Source organism: Ursus arctos, unplaced genomic scaffold (genome assembly GCF_023065955.2).
Source record: "Ursus arctos isolate Adak ecotype North America unplaced genomic scaffold, UrsArc2.0 scaffold_10, whole genome shotgun sequence".
Classification (NCBI taxonomy): domain Eukaryota; kingdom Metazoa; phylum Chordata; class Mammalia; order Carnivora; family Ursidae; genus Ursus; species Ursus arctos.
In genome coordinates this window covers 8,622,022-8,641,278 of record NW_026622764.1, presented here as the reverse complement: position 1 = coordinate 8,641,278, position 19,257 = coordinate 8,622,022, and the positions used below count along the sequence as shown (strand labels likewise).

The 19,257-nt window shown below is 39.6% G+C and overlaps 1 protein-coding gene across 6 annotated transcripts in view; it reads left to right on the top strand.

The window, feature by feature from the left end:
* BIVM (basic, immunoglobulin-like variable motif containing) overlaps positions 1-19,257 on the top strand; it is a 76,651-nt gene that overhangs the window by 19,974 nt on the left and 37,420 nt on the right. For all 6 annotated transcript variants that reach the window (XM_048215495.2, XM_026493576.4, XM_048215498.2 and 3 more), the window contains 5 exons: positions 665-760; positions 1,592-1,696; positions 1,915-2,009; positions 15,272-15,404; positions 16,757-16,843. In XM_048215495.2, coding sequence (XP_048071452.2) covers positions 665-760; positions 1,592-1,696; positions 1,915-2,009; positions 15,272-15,404; positions 16,757-16,843 — 516 coding nt within the window. The remainder of the gene's footprint in view (positions 1-664; positions 761-1,591; positions 1,697-1,914; positions 2,010-15,271; positions 15,405-16,756; positions 16,844-19,257) is intronic.

The window sequence follows — 19,257 nt, the reverse complement described above, 5'->3', positions numbered from 1 at the left end:
TTCTTTGTTTCTTTCTTTTTTTTTTTTTCTGATTTAATAGTCTGCTTATTTTTCTCCTCTGTTCACATTAGCTGCAGTCACTTCTCTTGACACGTGACAATTTGGAAAATTGTCTGGATTACTCAGTGCAACGAAATTGTGCTATGGAAGGATTCTGTGTTACGCTTTAAAATTCTCTGGGACAATGAAATCATTGCTTCTCACCCAGGGGTTTTAGTTGGACATAGTGGTGATAAATGGATGTTTTTCAGTCTGAGTTAAGAATCTGAAAAATTGATACCTGGGGACACTGCTTTGTTTCTCCACTATTTTTGAAGTTGCAGATAATCATGTAAGCAGCTGAATTAGGAGCTTACACTGAGATTTTAGTAGTTGGTGTCTACGTTTAGAAATCATTATTTTTTTTTCCGTTGGTTTAGATAACATCTACTTTAACTAGTGGTTAGTTAAACTTAGCTAACTTTATTAAACTGGATGGTTTATTGTTATGCCTTTATGATACATTTAATAAATATAAAAATATTTTAAGTGAGTAAAGATTTTACATTGGCTTAGATGAGTGAAGTTTTCATTACACTAAACATTTAGTTGCCATGAGTATTATATTTCTATATGTATATTTTGTGTTCATTCAAGTGAAGAAAACAGTCTTTTGTTTTCTCAGGTACTGCATAAGCCGACCACAATATAAGACTTCTTGTGGTATCTCCTCATTAATTTCGTGTTGGAATTTTTTATATAGCACAATGGGAGCTGGAAGGTAAGTATGTTAATTTATTGGTATCCTTAAATTCCAAATTCAGAAGTTATTTGGTATTGCTTTTCTGTAATCGAAGATTTTTAAGAATAAGTTTTTCATAAATTGAGAAAAATATTGCTATATTTTATTAAAAGCCTTTAGCTAAAAATAATAAGCATGCATTATTTATGACAAAATAAATATTAAAAATATAGTTGATCTTTGAACAACACAGGGGTTAGGGCAGTCTAAAATCCACATATAACTTTTGACTCCCCCAAAACTTAATGACTCATGGCATACTATTGGCCACAAGCCTTAGCAATAACATAAACAGTAGATGAACACATATCTTGTGTGCTGTATGTATTATATACTGAATTCTTACAATAAAGTAAGCTAGAGAAAATGTTGTTAAGAATATCATAAGGAAGAGGGGCGCCTGGGTGGCTCAGTCGTTAAGCATCTGCCTTCAGCTCAGGGCCTGATCCCAGGGTTCTGGGATTGAGCCCCGCATAGGGCTCCCTGCTCTGCTGGAAGCCTGCTTCTTCCTTGCCCACTCCCCCTGCTTGTGTTCCCTCTCTCGCTGGCTGTCTCTCTGTCAAATGAATAAATAAAATCTTAAAAAAAAAAAAGAATATCATAAGGAAGAGAAATGCATTTAAAGTACTGCATTGTATTTATATAAAAAATCTGCATATAAGTGTATCCATGGGGTTTAAACCCATGTTGTTCAAGGGTCAACTGTATTACTAAAATTGTTTGCAAATCAGATGGACATCTGGACATTGAGACAGGTTATATTTGCATATGATTGGAATTGTAAAATGAAAGACATTGTTTCTTTTGTAGTCTTCCACCCATTACCCAAGAAGAAGCTTTACATATTTTGGGCTTTCAACCCCCCTTTGAAGATATTAGGTTCGGCCCTTTCACTGGAAATACAACGCTTATGAGGTATGAAGTCCTCGCTTAGAGACAATACCTTATTTTTAGTTCCTCACAGTAACAATGCTGTAGATATGTATTGATAGTAAAACCATGTTTCCAGCTGCTGGGCGCCAACCTCTGGTAGATATGCCAAACTTGGTGCTGCCCGGATTTCTCTGGAATTGGAATAGTGCCGTCTGTGCTATGGGACTGTTACTATGAGCAAATTCTCTTGTCATTTTCAGATGGTTTAGACAAATTAATGACCACTTCCATGTAAAAGGATGTTCGTATGTTCTGTATAAGCCTCATGGGAAGAATAAAACAGCTGGAGAAACTGGTAAGTAAGCATATAGAAGAATTTTACACACACACACACACACACACACACACACACACACACACACTTCAGGATCCGTCTCAACGATTGGCTAATTTGGTTCATGGGGCATTATGCAAACCCTAAACACAGTCTGTTACTTTTATATGTCTTTATCCAAGGGGGAAATCATAATAGAAATCCTTAGGTACTTTTCTTTACATGGGTGAATATTTTTAGCTCTTCTCATCTTTGTATGTAGAACTTTTAGAATTTTAGAGTATGTCCTAAACACTGCTTTAATGCGTTGCTTGTATTGTTTGGGCCTGTGGTGTGTGTGTGTGTGCATGCGTGTGTGTGTGTGTGTGTGTGTGTGCACGTATGTGTGCACGGATGTGCACTAGTAAAACTTTCAGGAAGCAACATGGAATTTGCAGTTTCTCTTCCTAAAAGCGAATGCCAGGATTTTAGAATATTTGATGTTAGGCCTGCATAGTAACATCTAACAAGAGGACGATGGACTTTGAAAGTGACGAAGTTCTATTACAGAATAGTCTTGGCTATAACAGAGAGTAATGGAATTGATTTTCAGGATGGTTTTAGTCATATTTGACAATTTTCATCTTTCACATTTCATCATAGCCTTTTGACTTAACTAAGTAGGAAATTATAATATAGTCAAAGAAAAAATTATTCTGACACTTGTTAAAATAGTAAGGAAGGCTTTATTCAAGACTGTTGTAATGGATTATTACCATGGGGGCAGAGATGGGAATCAACCCCAAGTACAACAAAGACTGCTGGGAATTTATAGCCAATTAGCAAAGTGATAAAGGTCAGTGAATGGGAGGTTACTATAAGGGGACATGAAGGGTTAGAACTGGTCTAAGAGGATTCTTATGGTAGGCAGGCCAAGGGCCTGTTACAGGCTTAGACATTGAGAGTGGGACATGAGGAAACTGATCAGATATTAAGGGTGAGAGAGTCTCTCCAAACTGGCTTAGCAGGATTCTTGCTACTGGACTAGTCAAGGATGGACACAGAAGCCTGTGGTGGAGGCCTAGTAGAGAAGAGGGCTCCGAGGAACCTAACCAGTCTGGTTAAAGAGAGAGAGTACCTGGTTTACGAAGGTGAAGGACTGAACAGAGAGTAGGTTATATTCTGTTGACCTGTAGCAGGAATATCAAGTTAGCTATGAGTCAGGCACACTTGGAGTTGACATGTTGGTTTCTACACATACTGGTTCTGTGACCTTGAACAAGGCATTTAAGATGACTTACTGAGTCCAGTGTAGGCCTTTGTCTTTCCATATTTGTAGCCATCCCATAGGGTCACCATGAAGTTAAAAAGAGACACATTTGTAATGTACCTAGCCCCTTGTGTGACACAGGGTAAGGACTCAGTAAATGTTAACCTTTATTCTTACTCCCTGGATTCTGTGCATTTGCAGAGAGCCTGTCCCTGTGGAAAAGCAGCTTTAAATGAATGGCGTGCTTTTCTTTTTCTTTTTCTGTTTTTTTTTTTTTTCCTGTTTCTAGTGAAACTGTCAACACACCTCCCTCTGGAATTGGTCAGACAATTAAAAACTAAGAAAGGATATACTTTCCAGGTTGCTAATTTTCTCTTCCAATGTGTCTAGTTTGCTTTTTTTTTTAGTTGTCCATTGAATTTCAGTTTAAAAAAAATTCAATCATGTTTTTCATTCCAGAAATATCTAGTTCTTTTTCAAATCTGCTTAAAAATGTTTGTTTTAATTGACGTATAGTTGGCATATAACATGATATTAATTTCAGCTAGATAACATGATACTGATTTGCTATTTGTGTATGTTTCCAAATGACCACCACATGGGGTAGCTTGCTTCTGTCACCACACGTAGTCACGGATTTCTTTTCTCGTGATGGGGACTTTCAAGCTTTATTTTCTTTACAACTTTCAAGTGTACAATGCAGCATCGTTAACCATAGTGTCCATGCTGTACATTACATCCCCAATTCTGACTTAATTAACTAATTAACTAATTTATCTGTCAGATTGAGAGAGCACAAGTAGGGGGAGCTGCAGGCAGAGGGAGAAGCAGGCTCCCTGCTGAGCAAGGAGCTGGAGGTGGGCCTCAGTCCCAGAACCCCGGGATCATGACTGGAGCCGAAGGCAGACGCTTACCCGACTGAGCCCCCCGAGGTCCCTTGACTTATTTTAGAACCGGAAGTTTGTACCTGTAACCACCTTCACACATTTCACCCTCCCCAGGTTATTTTTGAAAGTCTCCTGTTTCTTATATTTTCAAGCCCCCTTTATTTTTTTTCAAATACATTAAATCTTTTTTTCCCTGTATTTGGTCTAATACCTAAAATTGGTTGGGACGCCCGGGTGGCTCAGTGGGTTGAGTCTGCCTTTGGCTTGGGTCGTGATCTCAGGGTCCTGGAATCGAGTCCTGCATCGGGCTCCCTGCTCAGCCGGGGCCTGCTTCTCCCTCTGCCCTTCCCCCTGCTCATGCTCGCTCTCTCTCAAATAAATAAATAAATAAAATCTTTAAAAAAAATGGTCTGATTCTACTTTCTCGTTTCTTTTAGATTTCCCTTGAGATGTTGTGTTTCCTTGTGTGTTTAATTTTCCAAAGTTGTCATCTGTTTAGTTGGACCTACTTCTGTGGCAGGGCTTTGGGGCCTGGTTTGAATTTAAGAATCAGGAGAGAAGATTTGCATTTAGTTTTGCCCATTTCCTGGAGAACTGGGACCATTTTTATTTAAATTCTCTAATTCAGGATTTTTGTTTTGACTACACAGGTGGCATCATTTCGAACTGGTTTATGACTTTGAATTCTTAGAGGAAATCTTGGCTGCACTATCAATCCAAAATTTCCACAGGCACATTTCTTTGGTCTCTGTTCTGTGTGGTCGGTTTATTTCTGGTTCCCCTTCACACTGCCTCATGTTTTTAGCTTTGCATGGGTTCTCTCCTCTTGTCCTCTTGCAAGGGAAGGCAAAACCTTACCTCTGCCCATCTTAGGTTTTCAGCTGGGACCCGTAACAGAAAGACAGATGGACAAGTTTATTAACATGTACGGCACAGTTCAGGTGGGAGAATCCTCAATGAAAAGTAAGTCAGCGTAGTGGCTTAGAACGGCTTACTTGATGCGGTCCATATATACAACGGAATACTACTCAGCCATCAGAAAGAACGATTACCCAACGTTTGCAGCAACATGGACGGGACTGGAGGAGATAATGCTAAGTGAAATAAGTCAAGCAAAGAAAGACAATTATCATATGGTTTCACTCATTTATGGATCATAAGAAATAGCAGGAAGATCGGTAGGAGAAGGAAGGGAAGAATGAAGGGGGGTAATCAGAAGGGGGAATGAAGCATGAGAGACTATGGACTTTGGGAAACAAACTGAGGGTTTCAGAGGGGAGGGGCGTGGGGGACTGGACTAGGCTGGTGATGGGTAGTAAGGAGAGCACGTATTGCATGGTGCACTGGGCGTTATACGCAAGTAATGAATCATGGAACACTACATCAAAAACTAAGGATGGTGACTAACATAACATAATATAAAATTATTAAAAAAAAAAAAAGAACGGCTTACTTAGCATCTACAACAAAGAGCAATACATTTGTAGAGAAGTGACGGGACAGAGGGAGGCTATTTTTGGAGCCCAGGGCGTCCCAGGGAAGGTACTTATAAGGGAGGGAACTAATGGAGTAAGGTTTGTTTGCAGATTCGTCTGGTGGCATCCCTGGGCTGAGAGTCTGTCTCCAGTAAAGGGAGAATTTACGTCCTGCCTTAAGGTAGGGAAGGGGAGGGTTGAGAGAGCTTTTCCTGCATTTGCGGCTTCTTAATTGCCTTCAGCTCAAAATAATTTTTGTGTCAAAGAGGCATATTTTGGGTGACAGGCCTATTTTGGTTTTCTTCCCTCTCCATCCTGGGCACCCCCAGCCTTGTTTCCTGCATACCTCCTGCAGCCATCTGAGTAGAACCTTACCTTTTATGGGGTTTAGCAGAAACCCTCAGGACAAAGGCCTTCGTAGGACCTCTACTTTTATTTCTTTTTTAGTCTCCGGAAATTCTTCAGTTACGTATTTTAACAGATCTTTTTAATATTTTATCCAGTACTTTTGTTATGTCGTTGGCAGGGCTATTCAGGGTCTCTGTATCCCAAGGAAGAAAAACGGACGCATCAGTTTAAAAACTTTATGTTTTATGTATTTGTGTTTATTTTCATGTCTGTGTTCTGTTGTATGAAACAGTCCTACACTTTAGACAACATGAATATTACCTGATTTCCGTGATTAACTTGTGTGTTATGATCGACAACTCTTTCTTTTTTTTTTTTTTTTTTTAAGATTTTATTTATTTATTCCACAGAGATAGAGACAGCCAGCGAGAGAGGGAACACAAGCAGGGGGAGTGGGAGAGGAAGAAGCAGGCTCCCAGCGGAGGAGCCTGATGTGGGGCTCGATCCCATAACACCGGGATCACGCCCTGAGCCGAAGGCAGTCGCTTAACCGCTGTGCCACCCAGGCGCCCCGTGGATGACTCTTTCTGTAAACCAGGGTTATTTGTAGCTGTGCATATAGGGACTACAGCAAGCACAGTTTAGTTAGCAGTGGTCCTGTTGCAGGGCTTCAGGGTTCTTGTCTCACGCAGTGGAAGAATGAATCTCACGGACATAAAAGGGTGAAGTCAAGTGAAAGTTTAGTAAGTGAAGATGAGAGCAGAAAGGAAAGAAAACAACTCTGTAGAGTGAGAGGGGCCCTGAATGGGTTGTCACCGTGGGCTTTTACTGGCAATCTATTGAGAACTGACTGGGAAACTTGTGGCCTTGAGATTCTTCTGCAATCTTGGTTTGTTCCCTTATCTCTCATTCCCCTCTGTCTCAGCGTCTCCACCTGCCGGGAATAGTTCGGGAGCCTAGTCAGGGGCTCCTATCTCTCCTGCCTAGACCTTCACCCCTTCCCTATTCATGGGACAGGACCTGTGGGCAGAAAGAGCTATACTGGGATTGTGAGGAGTGACTGATTGTATACTTTTTAATGGGGATTGGGGTAGTGCCAGTCTCCAGGGAATCGGGAAGCAAGGCTTTCAGGACCTTGAGGGGCCAGCGGCTGCCAAGATAAGGTTCCTTTTAAACTTGAAGGCACTAAGGCAGCCACGGGTTCCTTGAGGAAGGTCACGCTCTGTATGTTTCAAGCGTATGTCGGTAGGCTGCAAGCTGTAAGGAGATTTTCATTTAAGTTACATTTCTTTTTCCCGTTTCCCACATCAGTACCAGTTATGGAAATATATGTATAGAGAGAGAGTTTTCTGTGTACTGTATCAGATTAGTGGCTCGACTTTCATTTGGTATATTATTTCTGCTTTAATCCTGAATGTTTTATACAGTTCTGGAGCTTTAAAGTCTTTGATCTTTTTTCTTTCTTTCTTTTTTTTTTTTTTAAATTAACACTGACAAGTAAGGAGCATCTTTGGTAACCCTGGTGATTCCTTAGTGTACTTTCTACTAATGTTTAATAATTTCTGCCTGTTAGCCCCATCACACATTTCCTAAGAGTGTATGTATATTTGTTCTAGGAAAGAGGCATCTTATGCTTTATTTCTTCAAATTAAAGGAAAATAATATTAATTATGTTGGTTGTAGATTTTTATCCTGGCCAGGTCTGTATTTTCGTTTATGGTGATAGTAGCTTATAACATCAGTCCGTAAACCCAGACGCTCTTCATGACCATGACCGTATTATATATCATATTGACTACTGTCATCTTGCTTATAGGATATTAACTTTTGAGGGTAATTTCATTTATTTTTACATTTTTTAAAGATTACTTATTTATTTATTTGAGAGAGAGAGAGAGAAAGAGAGAGCGCGTGAACTTGCGAGCAGGGGGAGAAGCAGGGGAAGAGGGACAAGCAGACTCCTGCTGAGCATGATTTTGGGACCCTGAGATCATGACCTGAGCTGAAATAGAGTTGGAGGTTTAACTGACTGAGCCACCCCGGTGCCCCGGGTGATTTTATTTAAATGTAAGGGCATTTTGATACGTTTTACTATACATTCCTTCTTCTCAGTTTTTAAGAATTAATTTTATGGTAGTAAAACCATCTTTAAGTGGGAGTTTCGTGTGTGCTAGGCACTGTGCTGACTTCCTGGCTTTAATTCTGTAGCGATCCTATACAGATGTACCGTTCCCCCTTCCCTGATGAGGAAACAGACATGGAAAGTTCAGTAAGCTCAACGGGGTTGCACAGCTCGTGAGTCGTACATTTGGGAGTCAGACCTGGTCTGCCTGATTTCAGATCTCAAACCTAGCCACTTGTTGTTCTGTGAGTCCCAGTGTTGGCTTCTTTTAATGATCCTAGTGCATTTCAGAGCTATTATGTGGTTAATATTTTTTATAATTAACATACATTATTTTCAGCAACAAAATTATAGACTGATAGAAATGTTACTTAATATTTTCCCCCCAAAATGATCTATCTTTCCTTAGCACAAGGGTTTTGTTTGATTTTCAGATTTTTTAAAAGATTTTATTTATTTATTAGAGAGACAGAGATAACAACAGAGATAGTGAGAGAAAGCGAGAAGCAGGCTCGCTGCTGAGCCTGCAGGGCTCGATCCCAGGACCCCAAGATCATGACCTGAGCCAAAGGCAGATGCTCAACTGACTGAGCCGCTCAGGTGCCCCACATATTTTTCTTGTGAAAAAAAATATCTGCCAGGATGACTGTTGTTGGCATCAGTGTTACTGGAATGTCATTATCCAGTCAGTGGGTTTGGGGCACTTTTTGTGAAAGAAAATGGATAATTTTTAGAAGACCTTTTTAAATTTTATTTTATTTTATTTTTTTAAAAGATTTTACTTATTTGAGAGAGAGACAAAGGGACAGCATGAGCAGGGGGAGAGACAGAGGGAGAGGGAGAGGGACAAGCAGACTCCCTACTGAGTGGCGAGCCCAACGCGGGGCTTGATCTCAGGACCCTGAGATCATGACCAGAGCTGAAGTCAGATGCCTAACCGACTGAGCCACCCAGGCACCAGACCTTGATTTTATTATAAGATTTTCACATTTATTTTCACAAGATTCTGGTCCCAAAGATTTAGAAACATTCTCCAGTTATTACAAAGTATAATAATGATTCTGTTCATCAAAGGCCTTATAAAATTTACACTGAACACAGAAGTTTGCTGGAAGCGAGTGAATGAGCAAGGTGTCACGGCACAGTAATCAATGATGTAAGCCAGCACCTCCCCTGCAGGACTCCCACCCTTCTCTGGCGACTGTGCGTGTGACATGTGACCTCTCATACATGCGTGCTCAATCCATAGAATAAATATTAGTAAAGCTTAATTTTTTTTTAGTGTGACAATAAAGAAAAGTAAATGTTTTAATATTTCGTTTCTGTGCCCCAAGGAGTCTTGTGTCCACACTGAGAATCATTAACCTAGAGCAGCGATTGGCAGACCTTTTCTATAAATAATGCCCTAATCGATGGGGAGGATGTCACACATGTGTCTGAGACAATGGAAAAGTACTGTGATACAGTACTTGGGCTGCTGTCCCAAGGGTGCATTACGAGGAGGGCCTCAGGAGACACCAGCCTAGGACTCATGAGTCCTTTACTTGCTTCTCTTATCGCCTACCAATCAGAAGAGGATTTCATCAGAGAAGTTCATGGATTTTTGTTGAATTACTATCAGCAGCATCTAGACAGAGGGGCAGGACCTATGCAGAGAAGGGTCAGTAAAATTCAAGGAAATCAGGGGAATCACCAAGACTCAGAAATTATAATATGAAAGAAAATATGATATCAGAAAGAATATGGTATCAAAGAAAATCTGAGTATAGCAGAAGCATCAGTTATATAAATTTAAGCAAATTCCCAAAGTAGAAAAATGTAGTTACTTATTAATGGAATGTAGGAGAATACTAATGGGGCCCTGGAGACAGTTGATTTGGGAACCACTGTTCTGGAATAAAAAATCCACTTGAGTCCTTCATGACTTTGTTAACTGAATAATTTGATGTGTAGATTCACCAGTGCCCCTAATAATCTAGGCTGTGTGGCCCTGGGCCATACGGACTTTTTTTACCCGTATGTTCACATTTCCTCCCATATCCGTCACCGAGGAATGGAATAAACTACCATTCACCTATTTCCCCTGCCCCAATCCCCTTTTCTTGGTAGGGGGAGCAGAGTTGCTGCCATTTCTTCAGATGCATTTTAATAATATATTTTCACAGTTTTCTTTCTGTTTTCATTTTCCCTATTACAATACTTGACTCCTGACTTTGTCTTTTTCTATGTGTATTTCCTGAAGGGTAATCGATCTGCTTCCCATCTTGGAATTTTCTTGTCTTCCTCCTCACTAATCAGTTGTCCTGTGCAAACCCTGCTTTATGGCTGAAGCTCTCCCTGTCACTCAGGTGCCCGTTCCTCTTCCTGCAAGACTGATTATTTGCATCTGTCCTTTGGCACTTGGCTTGTGCAGCCTTATGCTTCATGTTTTCAGTGTGCCCGTCCAGCTCCTTAACCGTAGCTTTCAATAGCACTGAGTCCATATATGGCGACCCAGGACCTCGCTGGGGTTGTCCTCGAACTTCTGACCATATTCAGAGGGACGGGCGGTGCTTGTGTCAACCAAAAGACCTTTCTGTTCTCCCTCTGTGGAAGAAAGGGTTGAGAAATAGGCTTTTCTCATGTCTCTGGGATGTTCGGTAGTGAAAACCATGATCACTTGCTGCTGTTCATTTGAAAAACACTTCGAGATGTATATTCTCTTTTTGTTTCAATTATTTGTAAAGAATCATTAGGCCTGTTCTCCTGGGTACTAGGCTTCTTCGACTTTGTAACTCCCCAGTGCTTGCTGACATGCTCATTTCCAGGGGTCCCTCAGTAAATGGAAATCAAGCTCACTCACGGAATAGAAACAAAATACAGGGGTTTCGATGAAGTTAACAGATTAACTGTTAATATGAGTAGAAGTATTTTTTTTCAGAGATGTAATTACACAAAATAAAAGTTTGTGCCATGAGTGGTCAACAATTAGTTCAAACTGTTGGTTCACTTATATTACTATGATTATTATGCAGGTAACTTAAAACTGTTGGTTCACCCAGCCACCAATATTTGTGCCAAGGAAGTCTAGATTAATTTTTAAAAAAATTTTAAAAGATTTTATTTATTTATTTGAGAGCGAGAGAGAGTTCACCAGTGGGAGTGGGGGGAGGGGCAAAGGGAGAGGGACAAGCAGACTCCCCAGGGAGCCAGACACGGGGCTTAGTCCCAGGACCCTGGGATCATGACCTGAGCCGAAGGCAGATGCTTAACTGACTGAGTGACCCAGGTGCCCCTAGATTCATTTCTTTAAAATCAGCTAGCTTAACAATTATACTAATGTTCATGTATTTCATTTTTATTCTAGTATGTATTATAACTCCTTAGTTTTGCTTAACCGAGAATAGTTACCCTATTCCATTGTGACACATATGTAATCTCACTGCGGCCACTGTTTCAAGCTTACCACAGTGCCTTAGCACGTCTCAAGTGGACTACGCATTAATATTCTGTTTTCCTCATCCCCTTGTTAGACACGACAGCACTTTTCAATGTGCAGTGCTAATAGATCTTCTACTTCAGGAACTCTCTAGTGCTTTCTTAAATCATAAAATCCTTAGTATCATTCAAAGCCAATGCAGATTGGCCTTCTGCTGTCCTACACGGACCAGTTGTATTTAAAAGATGTCAAGGAAGGAAGAGCCTTCAGGATAATACTATGTTTCTGGATTAAAGAATCTGGTTCTCGTCTTTGAAGGTGTAAAATAACATTGTGACAAATTCTTCCAGAATTCTCTCTAGTTTTCCTATAGATGATCAGACTCCATAGAACCAACCTGCACTAAACAGAGTCAAAGAACACCAGAATGTTTATGTGTTAACTTAGAGTGAGAAATATATAACCAAAGGGACCAGAATTCTCTTGTTGGCCACTCAGGAAGTATGCTCCTCCTCACTGTATAGCAGCCCAGCTGATTCTAGTAGTTCTTTTCTCCTTCTTGTGCACCATACAGATCAGGCCCTGCAGTTGGAAGTGGTTGCTTTGTCACGTGGGTTTCGGATTTTTAAGAAATACTCTGGTCTAGGCTGAGCGTTGTTCTGAATTCCGTTTCCATCAGTAACACATTTTTGTGTCTTCTCCTGCCTAGAAGTACTTCCTTGGATGACTATCTTAATGTATTAAATACTGTATTTACTGTCTTTTATTTCAGAGGGTGATCTTTTTCTGACCTTGTCCTGAAATTCTGGGGGTGCCCTACGGTAGGACTCGCTATGCTATCGTACCCTATATTCTAAACTAGACCACTTGCTGTTCCCTGACTACATCCCTCCCCTGCAATGATTTCGTTTTCTCCTCCTGGCCTGTCCTCTGTCTGGATTGTTGGAATCCTACCACTTCGTTAAATTCTGTCCTGAATGCCACCCTTCTTGATTCTTCAAACCTGATGTGCTCTTCCTCCTTTGAATTATATCCCTTTTCTGTGGCACTGTCTTATTCCACTCTATAGTAAAGTTACTTGGTTTATCTTCCCTAGGAGGGCAGGTCGAGGTACTGTGAATACTTGCCTCTTGTTTTCCTGCAGTTCCTGTTATAGTTAGTAGGTGTTCACAAATTGCTTATTGCATTGAGTTAAATGGAATTTTCCTTTAGCTCTAGACCAAGTCTCAAAATGTGACCCTTGGACCAATGTGAGCATCACCTGCTAACTTGTTACACATGCAAATTCTTGGTTCCCCCTCTCGACCTACTGGGTCAGGCACTCTGGGGTTGGGTACCAGCAATCAGTTGTTTAATAAGCCCTGTGTGTCAAGCTTGAGAACTACTGCTATATTCTTTCTATCAAGAGCTGGGTCTTCCATTGATAGAAAATTCAGTGATTTTCAAATTGTGCTCAGTTGAGCCATGGGAATTCTATGGCAGTGCCTTGGTGCTGAGAGGGGAGAGGACTGGGCATCCAGATTCCCTACTTCCTTTTTGGCCACGGCAACTCTGCTTTTGGCCTTTTAATGCACTAGCCTTCCATGTCAACTTTCCTTGCAGAAGGGTTCCATGTCCAAAAAAGTTTGAAGATTATTATTAAATTAGAGGTCATCAAATTATAGTCCTTTTTGTAAACAAAGTTTGATTGGAACACAGCCATAACCATTTGCCTACACATTGCCTATGGCTGCTTCCATGCTACAATAGCAGAGGTGACTAGAAGGAGGAGGGCTCGTGACCCACAAACCTCAAATATTTACTCTCTGGCCCCTCAAGGAAAAGTTTGCTAATCCCTAATCTAAATCTATCAGAACCTTGAAGTGAGGAGCAAGAATATCCCTGACTAGCACTAAGCCCATAATTATTATTCTATAGAAACCGCCCCCTCCACCTCATGTCTTCCAGAAAATGAGGACATGGTCAAAGAGTGTTTGCAGCAGATAAAAAGATGAAGGTTAATGAGAGCAAATGCTCTTACCTATCTCATTTGCTCCTGAAATCTTGAATATATTCCAGGACATTAGAGTCATTACTCTTCACAGGCACCCTAATGAAATCAGGTGTTTTATATTACGTTTGACTTTAAAGAAGGAAAATGTGAAATACTTAAAGATGTCCATTAAAAAGCTATAATAAAAATTCTTTTTATTATGAGTTTTAGTTATTTATTAAAGGTTTTAGTTATTGGGGAAAAGTTTTAGTTTTTTGGGAAAACCTTCTACATGACATTTTCACAATTTGAAAAAAGATTTTAAGAGTTTTTTCTAAGCCAGTTATGTGTATAACCATCTTTTGTAATGATTGAATTTGTCAGGAGTCCAAATGGTTACATTTACATTTGCTCACGATCCTGGAACCTAGATCTATAATGACGTTCAGCTATGGTAATGACATAATGGCCCTCTTCTGAATTTTAGTTCTGATGGGCATTCATTTAGAACTGCCCTTGGATGTTAGTTTTTAAATTGCCAAGGGAAGTCAACCAAAAGCTGCAGAAAGATTTATCATGTGTCATCGTGAGATAGAAATTTTAGTAGAAAAGATTACCTTGCCATGCAGATTTGCCCTGGTGGCATCCATGAAGTAAAAAAATCTATGGGAAAGACCTAGATGAAGCCTTGGAGAAGGAATTGAAGCCAGAAATGTTATTGTCCCCACGCAGCTCACAGATTGTGTGTGTCTGCAGGGGTCGGTGGCGTCCCGCTGCGTTAGCTTTGCTGCAGCCATTGACCTGCGGTTCTTAGTGCTCTTCGCTATGTCAGTGGCCAGAAAGTCAATCGGGGGAAACCATAAGTTGCCGGCTTTCATTGACTTCACCTATTTTTAGGGTTTCCAGTTTTAACGGGCTATTTGTTCATGAATATTTTAGTTTCTTCCAGGAGATGCAAGGTAATGAAACCTCAGTTAATGGCTTGAAGTATTGAATGCTGGTAAAAACTTATTGCTTATGGTAATACTTTTGAAATGACTTCACAACTAATAGAGCTGTGGGAAATATAAAAGGAGGAACAGTTATAAGAGGATTCTGTGGTATGACCAGCCTGTCAGAGATGTTCTTATCTCCTCACTTGGCTTATGAAAGTTGTTCCTCTAGTCTGGGTGGCTTTTGTAGAAAGACTAAAGTGTGTGTTGTGGGGAAAAGTTTGCCTGTTGGGGGTTTGTGTCTTATCTGGAGTTTACATTTACCCATCAACATCAGTGTTCATACCACTGAGGCTTGTGTGAGACGACCACTGTGGAATGGGAAGAACACACTAGAATGCCAGTATTTTAATTTAATTTAAAAATTCTTACTTTTTGTATATCTTTTATAAAGTCATATTAGTGCAGTAGTCCATATCGTCTGTAAACAAAAATACTTCTAATGGGCATGTCTATTCAGAAATTTCCAGTGACAGATGTGCACAGCCAGAAAAGTTGAGACCATTGTTATATACGCTAGGTATTGGGTTTTATGTGGTAATTACATTTTGTAGACAAGTATGTGCTATTAGAAGGTTTGATAAGCAAGGGTATCACTTAGGTCTTTAGTTTATCTGTTCAGTTTATCTGAATTTCAGTCGAAAGGGTAAAACTGAAAGTGAATGTGTTAATATTTTTTGTATCTGTCAATAGTTTCTCATTTTTCCTTATCAATGTCATTGTGTTCCAAGTAATGTCTTTTGGTCCTTAACTAGTTGTTTGTGTAAAGGATGGACAGTGCTTTATGGTCCCTCAGTTTGTCTGCTTTTGTTTTCTGTAGCTTCCGGGGCCTTGTCGAAGTTAACTCATGGGTTGAAAGATGAATCGCTGGCTTATATCTATCATTGCCAAAATCATTATTTTTGTCCAATTGGCTTTGAAGCAACCCCTGTTAAAGCTAATAAAGCATTCAGGTAAGCATTTACATATTTTATGTGGGTAATTCACCAAGAAAATGTGTGGTAGAAAGCATTTAAGAGATATTTAGCCGCTTAGAAATTGGATGATTTGGTAATTTGCTTTCTTTACATCAAGTTAGACTATTCTTTTTTTTTTTTAAAGTTAGACTATTCTTCAATATTTTTGCTAATTCTTTTGTAGAATTGCATTTGGTTAGTTGTGCTTTTACATTATTCACTTAGATACTGTCGTTCAGACTCATGAAGAGAAGGACGTCTGAAAAATCACTTTTACGTTTGTTATGAAACAGTTGCATAGGACGTCCCATATTACGTCATGGTGTTTTCATCCACATGGAAAATGAGTTGTGGAATCTTGTATCAAAAAGTTGTCCCACCTGAGTACATGAAGCAGCATCTTCTTTTCTCATGGTGAAAAATGTGGAATTTATCAGTGTTCCCCCTTTGTCTCGGGTGGGGGGGCATCGGTACTTGAGAGGACGAAGGGCCAGCACTGCTCTTTCAGTGAAACTTGAGGGTCAGGCAGGGAGCACATGGCTCGGTCATCTGGGGGTAGAATGGGTTCTTTGAGGCTGAGTCCCTCTGAAGGCACTGTGGGGTGTCGGGGTCCTGGGACAGGATCCTGAGACCTGGGAAACCAGGAAGCAGGACATTGTCTTTTTTGTGAATGAGGAGCAAGGGGGAAACTACTTGATCTCTCCAAATCCTGAAATGTCTTATTCTTGGCTTTGGAGGAGAGGTATGTTGTTTCTTCTACGGTTTCATTCTGCAACTTCACCTTACTGCAGACATCTATCAAATATAAAACGTGAAACTGTAGGTCCTCCTACTTTGTACCCATTAGGGGAGAGTTTTCCACCTCTGCCTGTACCTAACAATCACCTGAGATGCCTCTGCAACTGGGCAAATCCCTCCCTGTGCTCTACTCCAGACTGACTGGAATTAGTTTCCAAAGGTGGGATTAGGGCATCGGTATACTTTAGGGTTTTATTTTTAGGATGCCTTTTGAAACTTTTTAAATGCACAGTGAAAGGAGAGGAGTAGCTGGAGTATGCTGGTAGCATCCCATGATGTTTTTCTTCTTTTTTGATGCTGAGAGGTGGTATATTTCATTTTTTTTCAGTCCTGTATTTTATAATAGGGATCAAGAGCTAAGTTTAATTTATGCTTTCTCTTTAATGGCCTTAAGAAATTTGTTCAAGCCTAAACTCCAGTATCTATTCTAGCATTAATGAATGTCATGTTTGAATAAACTTTAGTATATCTTTTATTAACATAGTTGAAGCAATATTTTCAAAGGAGTGAATGGCCTTAATAAGCTTACTATGAATGTATTTTATATTTAGCAGGGGTCCCCTCTCACCACAAGAAGTAGAATATTGGATCTTAATTGGAGAATCAAGTAGAAAACATCCCGCTATTCACTGTAAAAAGTATGTTAATTTCCCCTTTTCTCTTTAATTTAGGTAAAATTTACATGTAGTGAAATGCACAGATCTTAATTGTATAATTAGGTGGATTTTGGTAACTGAATACACCTGTGTAATCACCACCCCAATCATGATATGAAGGATTTTCATTGCATTGAAAGTACCCTCATTCTCTTTTCCTGATGGTCTCCAGAGACAACCTCTTTTCTTTCACTGTGGAATTACTTTGCATGTCCTTGAAATTCATGTCAGTGGAGTCATACAATATTCTTTCTTCTCTGGCCTCTATCATTTAAGTAAGCTTGTGAGATTCATCCACTTTGTCATGCATGTCATGCTTCTTTTTCATTGCTGAGTGGTATTCGGTACTGTAAGTATACCGCAATTTGCCATCTGTTTTCCTGTTGATGACATATTTGGATTGTTTTGAATGTGGTCTATTGTGGGTCAAACTGTTAGGAACATTAATGTACATGTCTTTAAAAATTTTTTAAGTAACAGCTTCATTGAAATAAAATTCACATACCATGAAGTGCACTCTTTAAAAATGTACAGTTCAATGGATTTTAGTGTATTTAGAGTTGAGCATCAGTCACCATGACCTAATTCTAGGACATTTTTGTTACCCTCAAAAGAAACCCCATACCCATTAGCAGTCACTCCCCAGTCCCCTCCCCCCCAGGCCCTGGCAACACTGATCTATTTTCTGTCTCTGTGCATTTGCCTAATATGGACATTTCATATAAACGGAATCATAAAATGTGTGGCCTTTTGTGTCTGTTTTTTTTTTTCCACTTAGAATAATGTTTTCAACGTTCATCTGTGTTGTAGCATGGACCTGAACTACATTCCTTGATATGGCCAAATAATTTTCTGTTGTATGGATATGCCACATTTTCTTGTGCAAGTTTTTTGAGGACATGTGGACATGTTTTGTTTCTCTTGGGTAGATACCTAGGAGTGGAATTGCTGATTATAGGATAGATGTGTATTTAAGAAACTGGGAGAATGTTCTTTTGTGGGGTTGTACCATTTTACACTCACACCATCATTGTATGGAGAGCCCAGTTGTTCTTCATATCTTCACCAGTATTTGATACTGTTATTCCTTTTTTTACTTAAAATTTTTTATTTTCCTAGCTTTATTGAGGCATAATACACAAATACAACTATATATATTTAAAATGTATAATGTACGGATTTGATATATACTGTGTGAAATGATTGCCACAATCAGGTGTTAATTAACATATCCATCAGCTCACATAGTTACCTTTTCTGTGTGTGTGGTGAGAACACTTAAGATCTACTCTTTTAGCAAATTGCAAGCATACAATACAGTGTTTTAATGGTATTTTAAATTGGCTTTTAAAAAATTGGGATAAAGAAACGGGGGTAATCAGAAGGGGGAATGAAGCATCAGAGACTATGGACTCTGAGAAACAAACTGAGGGCTTCAGAGGAGAGGGAGGTGGGGGAACGGGATGAACTGGTGATGGGTAGTAAGGAGGGCACGTATTGCATGGTGCACTGGGTGTTATACGCAACTAATGAATCATCGAACTTTACATCAGAAACCAGAGATGTACTGTATGGTGACTAACGTAATATAATAAAAAAACATTAAAAAAAATAAATTTTACTTAAAAAAATTGTCTATTTTCTAGTTTTATTGAGAAATAACTGGTACATATCACTATATAAGTTAACGGTGTACAGCATGATGGTTTGATTTACATATATTGTGGAATGATGACCACAACAGGTTTAGTTAACAAAAAAATCCTCCTTGAGATGACAGCGCTTAGGATCTACTCTCTCACCAACTTCTCTATATATCATGGAGCAGGGTTTGCTATAGTCACCATGTTGTACATTATAAAACCTAGTACTTACCTATCTTATAACTGGAAGTTTGCACCTTTTGGCACTTCCCTTAAAAAAATTTCACTTCCTAATTATTTTCTGGTAGTGTACAAAAATACAACTTATTTATATATATAGGCCTTGAATACTGCATCTTTATCAAACACATTAATTTCAGTAGTAGTTTTATAATCCAAAGTAATTTGTAATTGCTTTGGATTTTCTATACAATCAGTCATGTTGTCTGTGAATAAATGCATGCCAACTTTTTTTTTTTTTTTAAAGATTTATTTATTTCAGAGAGGGAGAGAGAAGGAGAAAGCGGCGGGAGCATGTGGAGGTGGGAGAGAGGGGTGGAGGGAGAGGGAGGTGGGAAGTGGACCACTTCCCTCTGAGCTGAGTGTGAACCTAGAGGCGGGACTCCATCTCCCAACCAGGAGATCATGACCTGAGCTGAAACTAAGAGTCGAACACCCAACTGACTGAGCCACCCAGGCACGCTCATGTAACTTTTAAATCTTTTGAAAACTTGACCTTAATTAAAAAGCAAA